Genomic DNA, 20673 nt, shown 5'->3' with positions numbered 1-20673 from the left:
GCCGTTTCTGCAGCATAGCTGCAAAATCGGCCCTGTACCAAAATCGGCCAAAAATTGGCCCCGGCAAAGAGCTCGGCGGCACCTCCAAACCCCCCGAATGGGGGCTGGGGGGGTGGCGGCCGAGCACTTTGCCAGGGCCGGTTGTGGTTCCGAGTCCAGCCCTGTCAGCCATAACTTCAAATGGGGAACGCAGTCGAAGGCCGCTGTCATATCAATAAAGGCCATTTAAAGCCTGCCGCCCTTCCCTTGGCTTTCGTATACTTATCTATGCAGAGTGATAGGTGAAGACATTGATCAACTGTCCCTGTACCTTTCTGAAAACCATATTGGGCCTGCATTAGGATGTTATGATCTAGGGCTCAGTCCTCCAACCTAATTAGCAACAACCTGCCCATAAGTTTGGCGGTTGTATCTAGAAGGGAGATGGGCCGATAATTCTTCGGTTCCCCATCTTTTGTTAATAGAAGACTGAAGATTCCGCACCTTTTGTTAATAGAACACTAAGTGTTCCACACCTTCTGTTACTAGAACACTGAATGTTCCCCATCTTTGGTTAATAGAATACTGAGGGTTCCACACCTTTTTTTAATAGAACACACAGGGTCACACACCATTTGTTAATAGAATACTGAAGGTTCCGCATCTTTTGTTAATAGAACACTGAAGATTCCGCACCTTTTGTTAATAGAACACTAAGTGTTCCATACCTTCTGTTACTAGAACACTGAATGTTCCCCATCTTTGGTTAATATAATACTGAGGGTTCCACAGCTTTTTTTAATAGAACACTAAGGGTCCCATATCATTTGTTAATAGAATACTGAAGGTTCCCCATCGTTGGTTACTAGAACACTGAGGATTCTAAACCTTCTGTTAATAGAACACTGAGGGTCTCAACTCTATTGTTAATAGAACACTGAGGGTTCCACTCCTTTTGATAATAGAACACTGAGGGTTCTACACCTTCTGTTAATAGAACATTAAGGGTCTCAACTCTTTTGTTAATAGAACACTGAAGGTTCGACTCCTTTTGTTAATAGAACATGAGGGTTCCACAACTTTTGTTAATAGAACTCTGAGGATTTCACACCTTCTGTTAATAGAACACTGAGGGTCTCACATATTTTGTTAATAGAACACAAAGGGTCCCACACCATTTGTTAATAGAACTCCGAGTGTTACACACCTTCTGTTAATAGAACACTGAGGGTTCCACATCTTTTGTTAATTGGACACTGAGGGTTCCACAACTTTTGTTCATGAAGCAAAGAGAGTTCCACGCCTTTTGTTAATGGCAAAATGTGGCTTCCACGCCGTGTATTAACGCAGCAATGAGGGTTCTGCATCTTTCAGTAACTGAGTAGTGAGGTTTCCATAACTTTCATTAAGGGTAGACTGTGGCTTCCACGCCTTTTGTTAACAGAATAAGGATAATTGAGTGGTGAGGTTTCCAAAACTTTCATTAATGGTGCAGTGAGGCTGGCATAGATTGTTTTATTTGGCCAGTGATGCTTCCATCATTTTAAACTAAGGAAACAGTCAAGCTTAGCACTGTTCATTAGTAGAGTTTGAGGCTTCGAATACTTCTGTTCATGGAGCAGTGAAGCTTCAGTGCCTTTCGTTAAAAGGACAGTGATGCATCAGCATGTTTTGTTGATGGAACTGTGAGGATTCCACGCTTTCTATTATTGGAACAGTGATGGCACCATACCATTGGTCAAGGGAACAGCGAGGCTTCCATTATTGAAAACCTCACTCTTTTAAACTCCCACTGCCTCACCTGTACGCGTTCTCAGTGCGGAGATACCCCATGTGGGGTGATTCAGGCGCTCTACAAATGACATAAATAAATAAATAAATAGTTTTAGTTAAAGGAACAGTGAGGCTTGAATATCATTTGTTTCTGAATGTCTTTACTCCCATTATGCTTATATTAGGTATCTGTTACTGGCAGCCATGTAAGGAAGGGGTCAACCACACTAACCTGTCAGATGTGGCCGCCCTAGATTGATCAAATCAGAACCAGGCCTGGAAATGAAGTACATCGCACATCTATCCGAACCTCTGTGTCTCCTGGGCCAGCGCACATAAGTAGGATAAGCCACCTTGTCAATATTGAAGAGTTCAGGAACACTAACTCCAGCTGGTCATGCTGCACAGCTAGTTGAGCCAGGTGGGCGGACTGCAACCAGCTAGTATGGAATGTGATGATTTGTTGCCACAGTTGTTCACATATAAGAGAATCTAGTTAACCTGGTGACCGTGAATCTGACCAGCACCAACTCGTTCTGAAACAACAGTCCGCTTTGTTACCACCCCTAGCTTCCAGCCTGTGGCATCACGTACTTTGAAACCAACATCATGCAATTCATTACAGATATGACCGTAACTTGGCCGCCACAGGTGAATCCAACATACATAGATATCCGGCTGGTCAAAGCAAAATGATTTTGAAAGTATAGAGAGCTAATCCATGTTGACTACCTCTCAGTCCCTAGATATTGGTCCACCCACTGGAGTAAAACAAATAATAATGGAGAAATCACTTACTTCATTTTGGTTGCAAACGGGTCATCATGAAAGCTTTGAGCATATTGAGACCGCTTATGCAAGTGAGATCTCTTTTTCTTATGTATACGCGATCGATTGGTGACATTCACCCTGATGTTAAGGTTTCACAAAGATGGCTGCATCCCTATCAGAGGTTCAAAGGGTACCCAACAAAATTTCTATGTATCATGAACCAGTTGAAAATAAGAACAATGATTTGCGGTTGGACTAAAAGTGGGCCGTAGACTGGCAAGTCCCAGGAAGTAGCATCAGTCTTTCCAAGGTTTAATTTGCAAGCATAATAAAATCCAAAATCTCATCTCCACAAGCAGTCATTGTGCGGCCTGATGGGGGCCATCCACGACGAATGCTACATCATTGGTATGTTATTATATGAACGCATGTGGACAGATCCGCTGATGGGTGGGGCATGTGTATTCAGCAAATCATAAGACAAAATACTCCAAATATTTGCCGCCAGAGGTGACATCCCTTGATGGATATTCCTCCTGATAGTCGGGAATGGCTTGGGCATAGCAGCATTAACACAGTTCCAATCACTGGGATTTGAAAACAAAATGTATACCTAGTTTAATATTATTTTCCATACATGTTCAACAACACCCAAACTTGTTGTCGTTTGACCTCCGCAAATGTATTTTGTGAAATCCAACCTAATAGAAGGAACTAGCCGGGGCTTGGCAGATTTAAGAGAGGCATGGCCACAGGATTTGATATCTCCGTCAAGTCTGGTGTCAATTTCCCAGACATGCACATCACTATCCAAAGAAATTTCTATTTGACCCGATCTAGTGCCGATCCTGAAGCACCAACTCCAGGGCTGTTTTTCACCAGTGAGCATGCGCTCAGGTACAGATCAAAGATTTTGTTTTTGATATTCCTGAGGAAACAATCTTATCCTCCTCGAAAGGTTGAATACATTTACTGCTCAGTCTTGGTGGGGGAAATTATGGGATACTTTAATCTGCGGACTTGACATTTGCAGATTTGGGATTCTGACAAGTGGCGACTGAATATTAACGCTAATTAGGTTATATGTGACCACCTGGCTGACACCAAGTCTGGCATTACTATGTTTCATGGGGTGCAAAGAAGACACAGACACTCTCTATTGGGATTAACATTTGTTTGATCTCTGGAGTAGTTAGGCCTTGAGTTGTGGGGCAATTATTTCCTTTGCAAATTCAGAAAAGTACATAAACTTGGGCTGCGAAAGGAAGAGAGGATATTTACCTTAAGAATAATGGATTCCATAGCTGATTGAAAACAAGCGTGCCATAGGTTGCAGCACTAACAGGGCTGCAGGTATTCATAGCTACACTCTGCAAGTCCGAGCTCACTGTGTGTTTCTCGAGTGTGCAAGACACTGGGCAAGCACACACTTTAAAGGGCCTGAAGTTGTCACGCTGTACAATTTTCACATCACAGTAACTGTAGAACACATTAATGCAGTAAGATATGGGGCAGTTTTTAATGTGTTTAAAATATCAAGACTATACGTTATCACTGCTTTATAAGCCATGCTTATCACTAAATTTATTTGCTTTAAAATGCACCATTTGCCAATCTTTTTTAAATTTTTGTTCTTGGGCGGAGAACCCACCCTAGACCCCACGTTTGTCTATTAACCTTGCCCGCGTCTCTCGCTACATAAAAGTCATACCCAGCTTTTACTCCCCACCACTTTCAAATGTCACCAGCCACAACTGACATAGGGTAGACATATTTACTTTCTGTTCATGATGCTCCCTTGCAGGTTCAGTGTCTTGGGTTGCAAGGATGCAATCAGGGGTCATAAACACAAACAAGGACAGCAGAGCCCAACATCCCTCACCCTGGTGATACCTAATTGACGTCCAGAATCTGCACACATTTTTGAAGAGCAAAGACACAAACTACAGTACTCTGAAAAAGTTTTGCAATAAATATAAATACATCTGCGTTTATCCTCAAAGGAGTCTGCTGAAGTAAATATTCCATATTTTTTTACGCAATAAAAGGCACATCACCATAAGTCTTATGTGATTCTTTCTTCTCATAGGGCAGGCACTGGTATATCACACTTGATGTTCACAGGAGCTTATCCCTTTTTGTGAATTCTACTGTTTTGTAGAACTTCACAAAACGCAGTAAATGATAAACACAAGAAAAAGGTATTCTTGCCAAGCGATTCTGAGAACATGGGCTCCTGTAGTCACCCCACTCCTGCGCCGCCAGTCCTCAAGTACCAAAAATTAATGAATAAAAAATGGTACAAAATGGTGCTCTTGCTGTCCTCGCATAGCTCTTTTTCTCGTTCTCTGCCAGAGTGGGTTTTTCAAAGCATCGCAAATTGGGCACATGGTTCATGAGTGGACGCTGCACACTACCTCACAAAGTAGGGTTCTTCTAATTACTATAGACTTCCCACAATATTGACTTAAAACAATATGGTGGGCAAAGGGCCGGACTGGGAACCAAAACTGGCCCTGGCAAAGTGCTCGGCCGTCCCCCCCGGCGGGAGGTTGGGGTGCCGCCGAGCTCTTTGCCAGGGCCGGTTTTCTGCCGATTTTGTTGCAGGGACGATTTTGCAGCTATGCTGCAAAAACGGTCCTGTAACAAAAACGGCCCACTGGCGCACCAGGGGATTGCCCGGTGCCCGCTACGGCCAGTCCAGCCCTGGGTGGGCAGAATATTGAAGGACAACATATTGAAAGAAAATTGAATATAGGGAGTATAGATTTAATATTCCTAGCTCCACATCTACATACAGTGAGGATATATATATATATATATATATATATATATATATATACATACATACATACACACATAAACACACACAACATACATACACAGGATCAATATATGTGGAGTTAGGTATAGAAAATCTGTACATACCTGTCGATATTTGAGTTTCAATATTTTGTCCTAGTCATTCTATGCCATTGATATTCTGGGTTCGCTATTCAGGTTGTAACCCACAAAGTGAGACAGAGACCTAGCGCTCGTCTCCTGTTTGTCGCTAGGAGGTACTGAGCTGAGTGGAAACATGATTGTTTCTTCCATAAATCACTTCTAGGCGTCGGCCGACCAGAACCAGTAAGAGGCAGGGCAACATTTGGCCCCACTAACGGAAGGGAAGAAAATATCTTACATTGATTATAGAACATGGTAGCAACAAAAACCTTGCACTAGCCTGGGAAAGAAGCTAATTACACAGGAGAGTTTCCTTCAGAAGTAAAACTTGTGAGAAGCAGAGGGCGGTTTACAGCATTCAGCATGGTCAGTAATCCCCGGCCTTCCAAATCAAGCATATCATCAGCACAACTTGTATAGGTCGATCATCATCACTTGTGGAGTCAGAAGAGGAACCATCTCTTTTCATACTGTACCGCTGTGTGGGAACCCGGGGGCGCCTAATCAGGTGTAGCGCAAGAGGTTATTTTAATTTAATTCCATCTCTTCTGGTTAAAGAGGTGTGGACTGTTGGAAAGTATCACTTGTACCCTTGTCCTGTGATCAACAATTTAAGCACAAGCGCACCCATGAAGTGTTTCTTTGTTTTTCGTCTGTGGTTAAGATGGGCAATGCCACCTCCGCTCCTTGGTTTACAATTAAGAAGACCTTTCTACCTACCACACTATGGTACACAGAGACCACCCTCCTGAGTTTTGGGATTAAAAACCTTCCCTCACAATATAAACATTGGAAATGGAACCCCCTTCACACCTGTCAGCTTCGAATAAATAACGTACCTGCTTTTCTTTTGTGGTTTAAGACACTGTGAAATGCCTCATGCCTTGAAATGTGGAACCTCGTCCCCACACCACAGAATGAAGACCCCTATGACCCAAAACTAAGGAACATTCTTGCTTGTCACACAACTTGGGATGCAACCCTCATCGCCCAAATCTTGCAACCAGTAACTTTCAACCTTGTCACACACCTTGAGATGTGGGAATTACCCTCATAAGCCAGACCCTGGGATACCGAATGTCCTGTCACGCTCCACACCTTGGAATGAAGTCCCTCTTTCATATCTCAAATGTTAAGACGTGCAACTTTATTTCACGTCCCACTCCTTGGCAAGTGGAACCTCCAGTCTTGTTGCAAAGCTTTAGGCTGAAGACCCTTTCTTTCTAAACATTGGAATTAAGGACATGCTGTTATGCTCATCTTATTAGAATGAGCAACCCCTACTGTAGGAAGGAAACCCCCTACTAGCACCTGGGGTCCTCTCAAAAAGGAGCTTATTCAACCATCTTTTTTGTTTTACAAGTCCAGAATGCTATGCTCTTCTGACTAACACAAGAGACATAGCACCACCCATATTCCACTAATGAATATCTTACCATGCTTGTTGATTTAACTATGACTTTTACATGAGCCTCTACCCCTGAAGAATACATTCAGATTACATGCTGGTATATGGTTACAACCGTTTAGACATACTCCTTGGATGAAACCCTACAAGGACTCTATCGTACATAACAACGTAAGCTTTGCCCTCTACTGTCTATAACAAGACCCACTCTAGTGACTTTCCAGCTCAAGCAGGAAGACTTTAGGATAGGCTCCCATTTGCAGTCCAAGAAATCCACAATCCTATTCCATTCCTAACGCCCTTAAAGAGCAGGCTCTTCCCCACTGAACTGATTACCCGACACACGCCCAAGGCTAAATCTGGTTAAACATGTACTACCATGCCAAGTTTTGCTAATTGTGTTTGTTACTCTAGAATGTGTGTACCACACCCAAGAACACATGCCGCCAAAAATAAAACCTTGTTACAGCTCACTGTTTTATTCAATGGAGGACAAAACTCATAGGCACTTACCGTCCTGTCCTTGGCAGATGATTCGGCCAGTGCATCTGATTTTTCCCAGCTACCGCCCGGCCGAGTGCCTTGTTGCACGATCGAGTTGGTACTCTCTGAGGCCAAGTTGCGAGGCAAGCTGTAGCTGCCCGTGCTCCTCTTGAGGTAAGTGTCCGAATAGTCCGTCCGGTTGTTGTTCCGGTAGGAGTTAGGCAAGGTGTCTGGTTCCAGGCGGCTGCGGTGCAGGAGAGGACTCCTGTTGACCCCAGAATAGTAAGTGTCTGATGTATGGAGACCGGCCAGATCATGAGCCAGCTCCGACTGACTGGAGGACTTCCTTCGGTTAAGAGGTGCCAACGAGGATGTAGATGCGTGGAGATAGTTTGAATGGGGGTTTGTGTGGTAGCCATAGGAGTGTCCTGAACCAGTCAGCCCACTGCTATGGGGCTTGAGTGGTACCCGGTATTGGCTTTCGCTGCGCCTTGTGTAGTCTACACGAGGGAGAGTCCTTCCGCGGTCCAGCTCAGATGGTGATGGGGAGGACTGGTACGTGGAGATACGCGGTGTGCTGCTGCTGTAGCTGCTCGACAGTCCGGGTTTGTAGGTGAGCTTTTCCCGCTCGACATATGAGGAGGTGAGGTTGCTGCCGTATGACGACAGACCGCCATAGCTGCCCTTGGTGTAGGCCTCGCCGGTATAGCGCTTCACTGTGGCGGATATGTGGCTCATAGTGCCAGCCGGAAGTCAGGGGGAGCTGCAAAAGGCACATGGGCTGGAAAAGAAGTCGAAATGGGTAGGTTAGCAAAGTACGTGGAAACAGGTCAAAGGCAAATAGCAGAGGGCAGATAATACAAAGGCCTGCTGGGAGACAATGGGTAGGCTTTAGTAGGGTGCACAAAGACACAGTCTGCAGACAGCACAGTAGCAGGTCAGCAGAAGCTTCTCCTGCAAACAGCACACACAAAGAACCGTGGGCATGTGTAACCAGCACACTGGAGGACAGGGCCTATAACTGCTCCGCCAAACAGCGACAGGATGTTGGTGCCTGTCTGACGCACACACAGGTTCAGCAACATTTTTTGTAGCTACCGCGTTGCCTGGTGTTATGTAAACACCCTATGCCTCCCTCGTGCTGGGCCACGACGATTACATGAGCAGGGCTGTGATGTAAGTGGAAGAGCACGAACGGCGTCCCCACACTTTTAAAAAGAAAGGCCTTTGTTTCTTTAGCTCAAGGCACAGGAAGACGGGAAGGTGCCCCCCAATTTTTAGGCCAGCAGTGCACCTCCTCTTCTCGAGTGCCAATGGCATGTGTACTCGTGTGCACTCGCATACATGTTCAAAGTAACCATATGAGCTGACTTTAAACCCTCCCAAACAGCAACTCCCCCCCCCTCCCCCCCGGGCCTGGACTTTCAGACTGCCAATGACTCTATAAGGGGTGCCTTTATTCTAAGTACTTTGCCAAAACAAAGATATGTATTTGTGTCAATGTCCTTGGAAGGGAACATGCCCTGTTGATGATGTTGGAATCTGAACTTGTCACGTGCAGTTCATATACAGAGCTCTGCCTTCAGAGTTTAACCCACTCGGCTTTATAAACATGCATGCTAGGTTTCAGCGTCACGATCTAACAAATAGGAGACCTAAGGCAAAACGCAAAATGAGATGCATAAACAAATTCCTAGCTAGGTGACAGGGCACATTTTACTTTACGTGAGCACGTAGGACATTAGATTCATAAGATCGGAAAAGAGATTTATGTCAGGTGTACACTAAGGTTGTACTATCACTTCCTGTGACATAATTTCCTGTGGTGCTATGGCACCCTGTGCATGCTGGTCTACCAACTTATTATGTTTTTGGGGAATTTGTGCCCACTGTATGATAGAGACTGAAGTCTAAAGCAGTCCTGGATAATCCTAAAGTGGGGTTAGGGCCTAGCCGGAGATGGAAGTTTATCGCATATAAATAAATCAATGAATCACCTGATAATGCATATGTTAAAACTGAGAAGGACAACAATAATATAGTTTGAATATCTGAATTCGTTTGAACAGAAAAGAAGAGGAAAAAAGGTAAACTTTTCAATAAAGGTTACACTTAAAGGCAAAGAACATAACCATGCAAGACAGCATATACTTTATTATTCTCCTACTATTTAGTTAATTCTTTAGACAGTCACGGACCCCCTGAGGTGGTGAATTCCTTCTCGACTTGATTGTCACTTGTGTGATACCTTATAAGCGACAGTGGCAAAATCTCCAAATGTATTTCCACATAGGCTCCGAAGGGTGAGTCTGTGGGACAGAGTCAGTTAGCAGGGGTTGTTGGCAAACACTGATATATCTATGGGCCATAAGAATCTCCCCAACCCCCTCGGTCTGGACATTCACAGACTTTCCCACAAGTCCTACTATCAACGCAATAGTTCTACTTTGGATGGTTCAAAAGCAGGCTCCGTGGCTCTGTGCTCCATGGTCAAATTTATGACGGAATTACGCATGCGTTTTTCACGCATGCCATAGGAACCCTGTCTTTTAAACGAATGCGTCTTCAGCAGGCATTTGTTCTGCACGCAAGTCGTTTTATCGACTTGCTTAAGGGGGGAGCTGGATATTGGAATAGTTTAAGTTACTATTTTAACTCCAGTCTGCACAACAGTAGGGAAGGTGTTGGACTTTAATTCCAACACCACTCCACAATTGCACCCCCCTCCAAAAGCAGGTCATTGTAACAACTTGGTTGCCGAACGATTGTGTGCTAAAGATGCATTTATTCTGTTGCCGGCGCTGTGAAGGCACAGCGTGATTCCGTCTTCGTCCTAAAAGACGTTTCCCCCATGGTCTGTACAGGATGGCTCTGGCCACTGGAATTATGTGATTATCTGGCCAAAGCATTTTCAGAGCCGGACTGGCCATACCGGGCACCAGGCATTTCCCCGGTAGACCGCTAGGGTGGGGGTTTGGGCCCCTGGGGGCCATTTTTGTTACCGGGGGTCGGCAATATCTGCCCCCTGTAACAAAACCGGCCTTCGCACACTGCTTAGCTGCACTCCCCCTCACCCCAGGGGGGGTTGGCTGAACAGTTTGCCAGGGCCGGTTTCTGTTTCCAGTCCGGCCCTGAGCATTTTCCATAAAATCACAGTGCTGCACTTGTCAAGTAATCCAACAATTGATGCTTAATTTACAAATTTTGCAAAAATATTAGTTTTTAGCTAAAAAGTTACTAAAACGCTGCCACACATTATGCTGTATTGGTAAAGGTCCTCTTAAAAGATTAATTTGTCATCTTTCAGTTGCTGGATTAGATTTGTCAAACTGCTACTAGTGAGACGGAACCTTTGTCCAGGTAGTGTAAACGTGTAACAAGCATTGAAAAGGCCAATACACCTCACCCTTTCTAGCTATTGTCTTTGCTAACGTTGCTGAACAGGATGAGCAAAGAGAAAAGCTTTTCGCTAAAAAGAGAAACAGAAAAAAGCATAATGACTTGTACATGCACATGTGCTATGATGCATGCATGCGTATGACTGATGACACAACAGCAGCCCAGCATGATGACGTATATGTGTGCACGACTCGCCACACACACATCATTTTAAAAATGTTTATTTAACATTCCAACATGGTGGAGACCAATCTTTGAAAGGTAAATACAAAAAATATTTATGTGTTCACTTGAGAAGAGGAGTGGCCCAGCAGCAAATGGCAGCTGCCGGGCCATGCACATTTAAAGAACACAGTGGAGCAGGGGCACAATGCAGGCATACTTCGGGGAGTAGGCAGTGTGGGGTGGGGGAAGCAAGGGGTGGAGTGGAAACAGAGATGACTGAGGTGTGGAAAATGGGGGAAGCAATGACATGCTGGCGGTCAGGGAGGAGAGAACAACACAGAGCTGTGAGGGGGCAGGTATTTGATGTGGGCAGCAGCAGCACATGAGGGAGACAGCAAGAAAACCTATGCACTCTCATGGAGTACTGAATAAAAAGAAAAATGTTGTTCCCAGAGAAAGATACAAGTCATCCAATCCAAAGGTAAAGAAGCTATTCTTAAGTGCAGTGACATCGAAAGGAAAAAGAAAGAAAGCCACAGAATAACAAGCATTGGCAAAGCCAATAGGTAACGGCAATGGCAGAGCTATTGGCCTTGTCAATGTGAATGTCTTTAGCCATGTTGTTTAGCAGCACATCCGCTGTTTAGCATGGCTGAAAGTTACTCATATATTTGCTCATGACAAGTTTTTAGAGTAAAGATGGCCTCAGACAAATCACTTTTCCAATATAATTGTGTATAGTCGCCCTGTTGGTGGTATGAGATACCAAGGCCATGAAGAAGTACTTACAGCGGGTACACTTAATGTTTGACAGGAATAATTGCCAGAGAAGAGCCGTGCGGAACACCAAATAGAGCAGATGACGCATCGGAGCAGATTTTCCAATTTTTACAATTTGGGTAAATTTAGACAGGTCAGAGGTGAATCATTTCAGGACTATACCACCATTAAATGTTCTGTTTCGAATGTGTCCTAGCGCCTACCATGATCCTTACAGTTGAATGCCACTGTGCAAATATCCTTTGACAGAGCGCGATTGTGCTCTTTCCATTTGTATGGGTTCATTATAGTCACAAGTGGTTTGCTCCTACATTTATTCTTTTGTCGTATTAGCATGGGACAGTAGAATATGTACTGTAATAATGTGAAAAGTGATGTGCTAGATATATTTTTCATATAAACGTGAAGAAATTAATGTTGCAATACACATGTGTTTAGTTGAAAACTTTGACATAAAACATTTGTGTATGATGTTTACAATTATACATGTATTTGATGTGCTCATGTAGCGTGGACTTAGAAACACTCAGCAAAAATGTTCATTTATATGTAGTTTTATGTGGCCAATGTGCTATTTCCTTGTGTTATCGATTTCTGTAGGCCTGAAATGCATTCTCCCTGGAAGCTCTCGTATTAGAGATTTCATAGTTGAATTTCATGTGCACGTTGGATTTTTTCCTTTCTCACTTTTCCGTTGCAGGTGGAGAAAGTTGTCTTTGTTAGTTAGAATAATGCTTTTGTTTTAGGAATTAGGCTTAGGGAGGAGAGGATACGTTTATTTGTACAAGGAGTGAGACAGTGTTCTTTCCCACTGGAGAAGGCCTGGGCATCAAGGTCATCGAGCAAGTAGCTGGGAGTATCAAAACTGAGCAGAAAATAACCTTTGAGGAGGTGCCCAGCTGGATGAGGTGATCAGATAATCCGTAATAGGTGTGTTTTATGATTTTGGTATTGGAATTAGGGATGGCGCCCCGGGGGCTGAGTTAGGAGAAGAGAGGAGATCGATAAAGAGGGAAGGAGCATCTTGGAACGAGCTTTGTAGCCTTTGGCTACTTGACCCATGCAACGTGAGTGCACTTCTCAAGAAGTCTTTATGCGCTGACACCTTTTCCTGACTTGTCTGGGGAATGCTAACTAGTGATGTCGCATTAGTGGTAGTGTAGGCACAGACTAATGCTTTATACTTACGAACCTTCAATGAAGTCTGATATTGCCGTAAAGGCACTTATTGCCCTGATTTTGGAATTCATCATTCTTTTCATGATCCAGAGACAGAATATCACACGTAGGTTTGGCTTTGTATTAGTTCCAATCTATTTCTGCAGTCTCATCTTGAGGTGTTTGTATGTCCAGTTATTTTTGGCTTTTTAATAAACCAACTAATCTAGAATCTGGAGTCTGTGATTCTTCGAAGTCACAAATTATTCTAAGCAGGCACCAACGGTCCATTGACCTAGTGTTCCAGAGTATATTGGAATCAGAGAACCCACCCCATCACCTTCAATACATTTTCTAAGGATGCCATCAATTAACATTAAGGAGGCAGTTACGGGTTCTGGACAGTATTCCTGTGGTTTTAGCTATAATTTGGATATCAGAATTTCAGTGAGTATAAGATCAAGGCGAGTTGTTTAAACATGGATTTAAATGGCCTACTGTAAGACTGTGTGGTACAGTTCCTTCCTACAGGAAAGTGTTTGTTTGATGAACCCATTGGGGGGTTCAGGATTTCAGAGATGTCTGTGGTCAGTGGAGGTGGAAGTGGGCCATCAGCGTAAGCTAATATTTTGGAATCAGAAGCAGTCACAGATAGTTATTTAAACAAACAAGAGACATTTATCTGTCAGGTTGTCTTTTTAGTACTGATTCTTATTTCAGTTCAAGAGGAAGTGTTGAGTCAAATTAGCCACTTTTTTTTTTTTAGGCCTCACCTAAGCAGCTCTTGCACTGTCTCTAAGCGACATGTTGTATTCAGGTTATGGGCATGAATCTCCACCCACTTTCCGCCCATCTTTTTAATTGGCTCCTGTCACTGCCCTTTGTAAATGGTGACTTTCATTGGTCAATTGGTTCAGTAGGCCCTCTTTAGTACCGCCTATTGTCTCCTTGTAACCTCCCATCAGGACACCCCCCTGTTACATGTGTTGTTACTCTGTAGGTTTTAATTACAGCCTCTGACCACTATTTTTTTTAATGGTTTTCTCCTGCCTGCTGTTGCAAGCAGGACAGCTCTCTCGCAATGATTTTTTTAAATGTATGTAGCACGGCATGCCTTGGCAGGCATAATGGTGGCCACGCCTTTCTTTTATTATATGTGGCGCCGAACCCGGCCGCATGCCTTTCTTTTTCTGTTGATTTTACTTTACTTTTTTTACAACGGCGGCACCTGTGCTTTAGCTTTAAACATCTTAAGCTAAAAGCGCGATGCTGCAATTGCTTCGAAAGTAAAGAAATAGAATTGTTTTTTGTGTATTTTCCCTAGTTCTTAACTTTTAAGGCAATTGCAGCACCCACACTTTAGCTTAAGATGTTTAAAGCTAAAGCGTGGGTGCTGCGTTTGTAAGAAAAGTAAATAAACAGAGGGAAAAAAGCGTGTGCCTGCCATTTTCTTCAATTTGTTTACTTTTTTTACAATCACAGCACCTGCACTCTAGCTTTAAACATCTTAACTTAAAGCACGGGTGCCGTAATTGCTTCAAAAGTAAAGCAATATAATTTTTTTTTCTATTTCTTTCTTTTGACGAAATTGCAGCCCCTGCGCTTTTGCTTAAGATGTTTAGAGCTAAAGCGCGAGTGCCGCAATAGCTTTGCAATACAATAGCTTTCGCATTACTGAAAGTTTGGGCTATTTGCGTTGCATTAATATTAGCAACACCAATAGATAAAACTTTCAGTAATGCAAACCTATTGCATTGCAAATGCTTGTGTTCCTCTGACTCCTTGTATGCCAATGAATTTCTTTCTTTGCGCCCCTCCAGGCGGAGAAGACCTCTTGAGTTTAGGTTTGGGTTTCCATGTCTGTCTTAAGCCTCTAGTACTGCTGGGTGGATTTCTCTCGCTCTCTCTTCGGGCGATATGACACATAAAAGCCCAGGACACCCATATAGAGAAACAAGCTTTGAAAATGCAATAGGTCTCGCATTTATTCAAGTTGTTGGCAATATAAATGTTTTTTTACATGGGACCTCTTTTGCCCACATATGGTACTGCAACCTCCAACATAGCTAGGTAAAACACATTTGCATTTATAATGGCAATAACTCTAACTCCAACAAATGCAAGAATATTGCATTTGCAATGGTTGTTTTACTTGATTCTAGGACGTACGTTCATAGTGTCTGGAGTAGGTCATTGTGAAATTTTTATTTTGTTTATGAAATTTGCAAAATGTACTAATTTAGTTACATAAAAATCATCAAATTATGGAATTTTGCATTATTGTTTGCTTCTGGGAGACTGATTAAAGCAGAAAATGTCCTGCCAAAAATATTTTCAGTTCAAACCACTCTTTAACTGAATCTTGTGTCACTTTTGTTTGAATGAGATATCACGTTTTGTGCCATTGACATAATTTTGTTTCATTTTCATGAAACTTCACAAAAACTACGGGATTTTGCACCCCAATAGCCTTGAGTTGTCCGGCCCTTGGTGTAGCTCTTTGTTAGTTTATTATCTTGAATAATTGCAAATAGTGGACAATTATGTTTTTGTAACTTTTTTCTTTTACATTTTAGACATGCATGTATGTATGTATTGATGTATGTATGTGTGTACATATGTGGGTAAGTATGTGGTGTTTGTATAGCAATAAACCAGTCAAACTGAGCATAGAGCTGAACAGGCTCACATCAAAGATACATTGAACAAGTGATTACATATGTAGCTGGGTTCTGGGAAGGGACTTTTGAGAAAGCAAGATTGAGAGCGAGAGAGAGTTGTATTATATTTCCTTTTCACTTTTCTTGACAACCAATGTTTGAGGAGACTCCCTTTGAGGATTTCCTTTGGTTTGTGGGTTTTGTGAGTGGAGCAGTTTCATCATATATTTTCGAATGCTGTAACTCTGAAACTATAGATGAGTTTCAGTAGCTGTGGGCAAAGTATTCAATGGAATAGATAACTTGGATAAGTTCCTATTGAGGGTTTTAAGTCTCTCTGGAATGCGTAGTCTCTCTCAGATTGGAGTTTGAAGTTCACTGAGTAGCATGCAACATGGAACAGAAAGGGATTTAGCCCCTGAATTTGATCGAATTTAAAATTATGAGGCATAAGGTGGAGTTGTTTTGCTGGTAGGAGTATTGAATCAAAATATGTGTTGCACAAATGTAGGGAAGGTTAGAGGTAGCAGGATCTGAGGACCTGTTGTATCTGAAGTTAAAGCCTCCTTCAAGCTTGGTGTCAGAGGACAGCAGACAATGGGATGGGTAGATGTCTGTAATTCCATCCAAAAAGATGAAGTTGTTCCATGGTGGTTTATACAGAGTAATGAATCTGTGCTTTGGCAAAGTTGAAATGTACCCCTCAAATTTTCAGATTTAATTTGTCAGAAAAATGGAAGCTGGAAACAGAAAGCAGAAAGCTTCAGCTATGCTTTGAAACTCATCTCTTGCCTACACAATAAACCAAAAAGCTCCACTGTGTGCTCAGAATTAACATAAATTACAAATGCTCCACCTCACTAACAACCATGCCTAAAATGTAAACAAGCATTTGCAATGCAATAGGCCTCGCATTAGGAAAGTTTGAGCTATTGGTCTTGTAAATGACAATTTTTTTATTTATGTGTTGGTTTTGAAAATAGCTAAATTAATAGCTTTGTCATTTACAATGCCAATAGTTATCCCTTTCGCAAATGTGACACCTATAGCATTTGTAATGCAACATGTTTTGAAATTACGTGACTTAGATGTATTGATATTACAAATAACAATGGCTTTTAATTTTTTTAAATAATTAATACTTAAATAAAAGTGATTGTAATTTATAATTGCAAAAAACACAGTTGATGGACAGAATGTAGAACAATGTCATACATTCACCCCAGTACAAGGATCTGGGCCTAAATCCATCGTTTTTTTGCACTCCACACCACCCGGGGTTAGACACTGGCAATATGCAAATCAGCTCTGACCCTGTGCCTCATGGGAACAGTCCAGTCCGAACTACCAAGCCATGTCTTTCCCAGACCGGAATCAAGCATCCAAGGACCGGTTTCTGGCTATCAGCCTTCTTCAGCCTGGATAGCTTGACTCCAGTGGTGTGGAGAGCCTGGGACTCACGTCTGAGCATCCCCAGCCCACTCGGGGTGAAATTGCAAAAAACACAGTTGATGGACAGAATGTAGAACAATGACATACATTCACCCCAGTACAAGGATCTGGGCCTAAATCCATCGTTTTTTTGCACTCCACACCACCCTGGGTTAGACACTGGCAATATGCAAATCAGCTCTGACCCTGTGCCTCATGGGAACAGTCCAGTCCGAACTACCAAGCCATGTCTTTCCCAGACCGGAATCAAGCATCCAAGGACCGGTTTCTGGCTATCAGCCTTCTTCAGCCTGGATAGCTTGGCTCCAGTGGTGTGGAGAGCCTGGGACTCACGTCTGAGCATCCCCAGCCCACTCGGGGTGAAATTGCAAAAAACACAGTTGATGGACAGAATGTAGAACAATGTCATACATTCACCCCAGTACAAGGATCTGGGCCTAAATCCATCGTTTTTTTGCACTCCACACCACCCTGGGTTAGACACTGGCAATATGCAAATCAGCTCTGACCCTGTGCCTCATGGGAACAGTCCAGGACGAACTACCAAGCCATGTCTTTCCCAGACCGGAATCAAGCATCCAAGGACCGGTTTCTGGCTATCAGCCTTCTTCAGCCTGGATAGCTTGACTCCAGTGGTGTGGAGAGCCTGGGACTCACGTCTGAGCATCCCCAGCCCACTCGGGGTGAAATTGCAAAAAACACAGTTGATGGACAGAATGTAGAACAATGTCATACATTCACCCCAGTATAAGGATCTGGGCCTAAATCCATCGTTTTTTTGCACTCCACACCACCCTGGGTTAGACACTGGCAATATGCAAATCAGCTCTGACCCTGTGCCTCATGGGAACAGTCCAGTCCGAATTATCAAGCCATGTCTTTCCCAGACCGGAATCAAGCATCCAAGGACCGGTTTCTGGCTATCAGCCTTCTTCAGCCTGGATAGCTTGACTCCAGTGGTGTGGAGAGCCTGGGACTCACGTCTGAGCATCCCCAGCCCACTCGGGGTGAAATTGCAAAAAACACAGTTGAAGGACAGAATGTAGAACAATGTCATACATTCACCCCAGTACAAGGATCTGGGCCTAAATCCATCGTTTTTTTGCACTCCACACCACCCTGGGTTAGACACTGGCAATATGCAAATCAGCTCTGACCCTGTGCCTCATGGGAACAGTCCAGTCCGAACTACCAAGCCATGTCTTTTCCAGACCGGAATCAAGCATCCAAGGACCGGTTTCTGGCTATCAGCCTTCTTCAGCCTGGATAGCTTGACTCCAGTGGTGTGGAGAGCCTGGGACTCACGTCTAAGCATCCCCAGCCCACTCGGGGTGAAATTGCAAAAAACACAGTTGATGGACAGAATGTAGAACAATGTCATACATTCACCCCAGTACAAGGATCTGGGCCTAAATCCATCGTTTTTTTGCACTCCACACCACCCTGGGTTAGACACTGGCAATATGCAAATCAGCTCTGACCCTGTGCCTCATGGGAACAGTCCAGTCCGAACTACCAAGCCATGTCTTTCCCAGACCGGAATCAAGCATCCAAGGACCGGTTTCTGGCTATCAGACTTCTTCAGCCTGGATAGCTTGACTCCAATGGTGTGGAGAGCCTGGGACTCACGTCTGAGCATCCCCAGCCCACTCGGGGTGAAATTGCAAAAAACACAGTTGATGGACAGAATGTAGAACAATGTCATACATTCACCCCAGTACAAGGATCTGGGCCTAAATCCATCGTTTTTTTGCACTCCACACCACCCTGAGTTAGACACTGGCAATATGCAAATCAGCTCTGACCCTGTGCCTCATGGGAACAGTCCAGTCCGAACTACCAAGCCATGTCTTTCCCAGACCGGAATCAAGCATCCAAGGACCGGTTTCTGGCTATCAGCCCTCTTCAGCCTGGATAGCTTGACTCCAGTGGTGTGGAGAGCCTGGGACTCACGTCTGAGCATCCCCAGCCCACTCGGGGTGAAATTGCAAAAAACACAGTTGATGGACAGAATGTAGAACAATGTCATACATTCACCCCAGTACAAGAATCTGGGCCTAAATCCATCGTTTTTTTGCACTCCACACCACCCTGGGTTAGACACTGGCAATATGCAAATCAGCTCTGACCCTGTGCCTCATGGGAACAGTCCAGTCCGAACTACCAAGCCATGTCTTTCCCAGACCGGAATCAAGCATCCAAGGACCGGTTTCTGGCTATCAGCCTTCTTCAGCCTGGATAGCTTGACTCCAGTGGTGTGGAGAGCCTGGGACTCACGTCTGAGCATCCCCAGCCCACTCGGGGTGAAATTGCAAAAAACACAGTTGATGGACAGAATGTAGAACAATGTCATACATTCACCCCAGTACAAGGATCTGGGCCTAAATCCATCGTTTTTTTGCACTCCACACCACCCTGGGTTAGACACTGGCAATATGCAAATCAGCTCTGACCCTGTGCCTCATGGGAACAGTCCAGTCCGAACTACCAAGCCATGTCTTTCCCAGACCGGAATCAAGCATCCAAGGACCGGTTTCTGGCTATCAGCCTTCTTCAGCCTGGATAGCTTGACTCCAGTGGTGTGGAGAGCCTGGGACTCACGTCTGAGCATCCCCAGCCCACTCGGGGTGAAATTGCAAAAAACACAGTTGATGGACAGAATGTAGAACAATGTCATACATTCACCCCAGTACAAGGATCTGGGCCTAAATCCATCGTTTTTTTGCACTCCACACCACCCTGGGTTAGACACTGGCAATATGCAAATCAGCTCTGACCCTGTGCCTCATGGGAACAGTCCAGTCCGAACTACCAAGCCATGTCTTTCCCAGACCGGAATCAAGCATCCAAGGACCGGTTTCTGGCTATCAGCCTTCTTCAGCCTGGATAGCTTGACTCCAGTGGTGTGGAGAGCCTGGGACTCACGTCTGAGCATCCCCAGCCCACTCGGGGTGAAATTGCAAAAAACACAGTTGATGGACAGAATGTAGAACAATGTCATACATTCACCCCAGTACAAGGATCTGGGCCTAAATCCATCGGTTTTTTGCACTCCACACCACCCTGGGTTAGACACTGGCAATATGCAAATCAGCTCTGACCCTGTGCCTCATGGGAACAGTCCAGTCCGAACTACCAAGCCATGTCTTTCCCAGACCGGAATCAAGCATCCAAGGACCGGTTTCTGGCTATCAGCCTTCTTCAGCCTGGATAGCTTGACTCCAGTGGTGTGGAGAGCCTGGGACTCACGTCTGAGCATCCCCAGCCCACTCGGGGTGAAATTGCAAAAAACACAGTTGATGGACAGAATGTAGAACAAAAAAAAAAAAAAAACGATGGATTTAGGCCCAGATCCTTATACTGGGGTGAATGTATGACATTGTTCTACATTCTGTCCATCAACTGTGTTTTTTGCAACTTCACCCTGAGTGTGCTGGGGATGCTCAGACGTGAGTCCCAGGCTCTCCACACCACTGGAGTCAAGCTATCCAGACTGATGAAGGCTGATAGCCAGAAACCGGTCCTTAGATGCTTGATTCCGGTCTGGGAAAGACATGGCTTGGTAGTTCGGACTGGACTGTTCCCATGAGGCACAGGGTCAGAGCTGATTTGCATATTGCCAGTGTCTAACCCAGGGTGGTGTGGAGTGCAAAAAAACGATGGATTTAGGCCCAGATCCTTGTACTGGGGTGAATGTAT

The 20673-nt window shown here is 44.1% G+C and overlaps 1 protein-coding gene across 1 annotated transcript in view; it reads right to left on the bottom strand.

The window, feature by feature from the left end:
* The window catches only part of USP2 (ubiquitin specific peptidase 2), a 257507-nt gene that overhangs the window by 200327 nt on the left and 36507 nt on the right, over window positions 1-20673 (bottom strand). Inside the window, exon 2 of the mRNA XM_078682174.1 lies at window positions 7391-8141. Within this exon, the coding sequence (XP_078538300.1) occupies window positions 7391-8098 (708 nt within the window). The 5' untranslated portion in view covers window positions 8099-8141. The remainder of the gene's footprint in view (window positions 1-7390; window positions 8142-20673) is intronic.

Source organism: Lissotriton helveticus, chromosome 3_1 (genome assembly GCF_964261635.1).
Source record: "Lissotriton helveticus chromosome 3_1, aLisHel1.1, whole genome shotgun sequence".
NCBI lineage: Eukaryota > Metazoa > Chordata > Amphibia > Caudata > Salamandridae > Lissotriton > Lissotriton helveticus.
This window is presented reverse-complemented; position numbering and strand designations above follow the sequence as displayed.